At 61.7% G+C, this 4,689-nt stretch overlaps 1 protein-coding gene across 1 annotated transcript in view; it reads left to right on the top strand.

The window, feature by feature from the left end:
- The window catches only part of TMEM266 (transmembrane protein 266), a gene marked incomplete in the record, with an annotated part of 69,254 nt that overhangs the window by 22,527 nt on the left and 42,038 nt on the right, over positions 1-4,689 (top strand). Inside the window, 1 exon segment of the mRNA XM_027768933.1 lies at positions 2,349-2,422. Coding sequence (XP_027624734.1) covers positions 2,349-2,422 — 74 coding nt within the window.

The following is a 4,689-nucleotide window of genomic DNA, read 5'->3' as shown; positions in this document are numbered from 1 at the left end:
CCGCCAGTAACGGCTGTGTTGTCATGTCCGTGATGCTCCTGAATGCACTTGTCTGTGTCTGCCGTGAACCGCGGCCCCGTGAGGGGGGCAAGTCTGATGTGACCCCGTTTTACAGACGAGGCTAATGAAGACTGGGGGACGGTAGAGACGTGCCTTGGGGAGGAGGTGTAGGAGGCGTAGGAGCTGGGGCTGCCAGCTGCCCGGCCCGCAAACCGCTTGGCCAGTTCTTGTCCCATCGACGCCCTCTTGCTGACTGTCCCAGTGCCACGTTTATGGGAGTCCGAGCCATGTGGCAAGAGGGGGCCCATCTGCCACCTCTTCTGGCCTGGGTACCCCTATAGCAACATGGCAGTCAGAGCGGAGAACCCGATTCCCGCCTCACCCCTGCATGCCCCTGCCTGGTGCACCAGAGGGGCAGGGGCTGAGGGTCTTCACTGGAGGAGAGAGGGTGTCAGACAGACCTCCCAGGTCCCTATACGTCCCTGATTCAGAAGGGGATCGTTCAAGTGCGAATTTAAAAAGAGGGGAAGTTGTTGCCCCCGAGAGATTTCCTTTCCTACTGTTGGCCAAATCCAGGGCTGCAGATTCAGCTGCCCCCAAATCCACTCAGTCATCTTGGGCTTGTTTTCTCAAATGCCTCCAACTCCTCGGTACCCAGGGTCTGCAGGGACCGCTCTGTGCTCAGAGAGGATGACAGGGAGCCCGGAATTGCTTTTGTCTGCTAAGCCTAGTTGGGTTTTATGCAGCAGGTGGCCCCTCGATTCCAATCAAAGTATCTCCCGGCGTAGAGACCCGTATTGGTTTTAGACGGGGCCTGTCTTCAATTAAACCGTGTTGGATACTTGCCCTCCTGCTCATCCATGCCGTCTGCTTTTTACGAGACCGGACCATAACGGAGTCTTTCTTTCCCTGTGGTGGGCTGTACTGGGGGCCTCGGCTCCTCGGGCTGCGGCGGGCATTGGCTAGAGCTGCGAGCCGGCCAGCGCTGGAATTTTGCTTAAAATGAAGTATCCGGGAGATTGATTTGGGTGGGAGATCCGATAGCAGCTCATAAAAGGCATCTAAAATTCCATAAAACGCACAATCAGAGATTTATTGCTCTTCTAAAGCAAACCGTAAAAAAAGGCACAGGAATTCATTTGAGAAATAATGGGGAGGGATTTTATGTTTTCGGAATCATCTGGAGGTCTTTTCAGAGTCACACAGGCCTCCGCCAGGCTCCCACTACCATTCACGTGTCTGGGACAGGAAAGACTCCTTGGCGTCTCGGGGGCTCATCTTCTAAGGGTCCCGTTGGCCCCACGCCAGGGCCAAGAGTCTCCCACCTGGAACCCGGTGTAGCTGCCTCCTTCCCCTTGGGGTGCTCTATGACCTGGTTTTCACCTACCCCCGCTTTGCAGATCCCAGGGCTTCGGGCGTGGCGCTGGGCATTTTCCTTCGGCGCCCGGGGACCCTGAGCAGAGCACCCAGCAGCCCTGGCCAGAGCCCACTGGGCAGGCAGAGTAAGCGAGCTCTCAGCCGCAGCCCTGTCTGTCCCCCAGTGGCCTGGCCACTGCCCCAGGACGTCTGACCCCAGGGCCTCTTTCAGTTCTGCCCTCAGGGGGCATCCTTCTGCCACCTCCATCGAAGCTTGCCTCCCCCGTCCTGGGCCCCAGCGCGCCGCTCTGGGCGGTGTGGGCTGGCGAACTCACCGGCTGGCCCCAGGCCGGTCACGCTGCCTGGGTTTTCTGAGGGCCTCCCAGAGACAGGGCCTTACTCCAAGGACTGGCGGCAGCTCTTCCTACTCGCATCCCAGGACGGGAAGGCGAGGAGAGCATAGGACATCAGCAGACCCCCGCCTGCTGCTTTCGGGGCAGCTGTCCCCCCACTCCGTGTCCTGCCCTCGCCCCGGCCTTCACCCCGGCCGACGCCGCCGTCCCTGCCGCTCAGTGTGCAAGCTGGGAGTCCAGACGGGCGTGTGCTGCTCCAGGAGCATCGGCGCTCTGACGCGAGTGTGGCGTGGACTCCTGAGAGCCCTCCCAGATTGACAGAGGCTGCCCGCCCAGGTGCAGAGCCACCGCTCTCTTCCTGGAGCCCAGCTACAGCAAAAGCGCCCGGAGGACGGAGCGGCCTGTGGGGGCGGGGAGCCTCCTGTAGGCAGGAGAGGGGTGACGCCGCTCGTCCTCACGCCCCCACGGCCATCGCAGCCCCCCGGTTAGCGCTGTCGTGTTCTCGGGCCGATGTCCACCACATCTGGAGGTCCACACCGCGGGCCCCGGGGTCCCAGGCCTGCCTGCTGCTGTGAAGCCTCCTCCACGGACACGCATTCTCCTTGCTCCTAAAATCAGCCCGTGTCGTGTTGATTGCAGTTTCCAGCGCGTTCCAGTTCGCCGGCGTCATCCACTGGGTCAGTCTGGCCATCCTCTCCGTGTTCTTCTCCGAGGTAGGTAAGGGGTGGCCCACAGCCTTCTGGCCAGGGCCCTCCCGAATGGGGGAGGCAGGTACAGCTTCCTGAACGTTCCGTGTCTGGCCTCTGTGAGCCCTCGAGGCTGCAAGGGGGAGGCGCAGTGCAGGGCGACTGAGCTCGGCCATAGCCACGGTGCAGGGAGGGGCCCAGTCACCGGCTGCCCACCCAGCCAGGGAGGTTTAGCCTGAGCTGTGACCCCGAGAGGAACCCCAGAACAGGGCAGGTGTTGTCCGGGTGAGGGCTGGGCGATGGCGTTCCTGAAGGTGAGGCTGAGCATGCCACAGGTAAGGGGCAGCAAGTGGCTGGGAGGCCCAGGAAGGTGCAGCAGGAGGCCAGGGAGCCCGGAGCTGGGAGCAGCGAGGATGCAGTGGTCTTGACCCCGGGGCCCACAGATGCCCTGACTCGAGGGCAAAGGCGAGCAGGGAACAGAGAGGACTTGCCCAGGGCTGGGCCGTGACTTGCCCCAGTCCCGCCGGTGCATGTGGCTTGGCCAAGAGACGCCCCCCCCCCACCCCACCCCCCGTGTGGCAGCACAAGGGTCGTTCCACAGCAGGTCGGGGTGCACAGACGCCCACTGGTATTGCTGGGTTCAGCCCCGAAAGGCCACACCGGCCTCCCTCTGGGTGAGGGAGGAGCAGAGCTGACAGGAGGCCCCCTGGCCACGGGCTTTATGCCAGAGCAGGACAGCCCAGGGTGGGACTGAAGGCTTGGGTCCCAGGACCAGCACCGCCCTCTGTGTTTACATGGGGCTGATGATGCTGCTTTCGAGTGGTTGGTTGGTTTCGTTGGTTCCCAGGCGAGCACGCGATGCTCTGACCTGTGTTTGGGGGCTCAGGGCTCCTGTAGGCAGGCCCGAGAAGGCTGGGTTCTGTCCTGTCCCGGCAGAGCGTCACGAAGGAGCAGGAGTTTCATGTAGAAAACCAGTTCCTCCGGCCAGACCCAAGGACTGGCCCTCTGCACCTGTGTGTCTCCTCCATGTGTGCCCCTATGGCTGCCTCCCCTGCAGTGCGTCTTGGCCCCATGGGGTCCCGAGGGGCCTTCAGCCTGGCTAGCAAGCATGGCAAAGAGGCAAGGCTGCAGGAGGCACGAAATGTGCCGGGAACACGCACACACACGTGCACGCACACACACAGCTCTCATGTGAAACTCACATGTTCAAACATGCACACATATGCACTTAGCACACACACAGCTCACACGTGCATGCATATGGCTCTCACATACATACACATGCATGCACACACAGCTACATACACACACCTCCCACGTATGTGTGCAGCCGTGCTGCAGACATAGGGGTTGGAGGGAGGGGACACTGTGGAGAAGGCAGCAGGGCAGGACTGTGGGGACCACGGGCATCCTCCAAGCACCCATCAATCACATGACCGCAAAGCCTTAGGCATGGACTTCTCAGTATTTTGCACCAACATAGACTCCCCCTTCCATCCCATTTCCCCTTGCACTTCCTGAAGTCCCCTTGTATTCAGTGGCGTGATTGGGAACCCAGAGGAGCCAGGGACTCCTGTGGGCCAGTTCTGGTCTAAGGGCTCTGTCCTTTCTCCCTGGAGGTCAGGAAGACTAGGCCTCAGTCGTGAGCCCAGAGGCCCAAGTCCGGGTGTGGGGTGCGGTGGACTGGGCATAGGTGGTCCAAACACAGAACGCTCTCTTCCCAGGCCTCGGCCTCTGCAGCCCATGGAGCTTGCCACAGGCCTGAGCTTGAGGCTTAGAATGTGGGGTGATCCCCGCCGGAGTGCCCCGGCCAGCTCAGGAGACCACTGCCCTGGAGGCGCCTTGGCCCCGAACCAGAGCGCCTGCTGCCTGGCTCCCGGGCTCCCTGCCCCTGTCTCTGCTCCTGGGGATCCCCTCCCATGGACACGTGGGCTGTGGCCAGATGTCTCCTGACGCAACCTAGCAAATGTGCCCTGCGCCTGCGGCTGCCAACACAAATGTTTAGCCAGTTGCTGCGGCTCTTCGCCTGCACCCCTCTGCTTCGGTTTTATTGGCTTTTGCAGAATTTATTACCCGGCGTTAATTTGGCATCCCCTTCCTGTCACCACGGAGACGAGCCACCTGAAACAGACAAGCCCCTGTGCACAGGAGTCCCCATGAGCACCCCCAAACGGGGCAGAGTCGGTGGGGAGAAGCAGTCAGCAGGGCTGGGGAGAGTCGGGGAGAGTGGCAGGTCCCTAAGTCGGCCATCAGAGAGCGGCGGGTGTGGAGGCGGGAGACCAGCCTGTCCCAGC

Source organism: Tupaia chinensis, unplaced genomic scaffold (genome assembly GCF_000334495.1).
Source record: "Tupaia chinensis unplaced genomic scaffold, TupChi_1.0 Scaffold000078_1, whole genome shotgun sequence".
Classification (NCBI taxonomy): Eukaryota; Metazoa; Chordata; class Mammalia; order Scandentia; family Tupaiidae; genus Tupaia; species Tupaia belangeri.
Note: the sequence above shows the minus strand (reverse complement) of the source record. Positions and strands in the feature narration are given on the sequence as shown.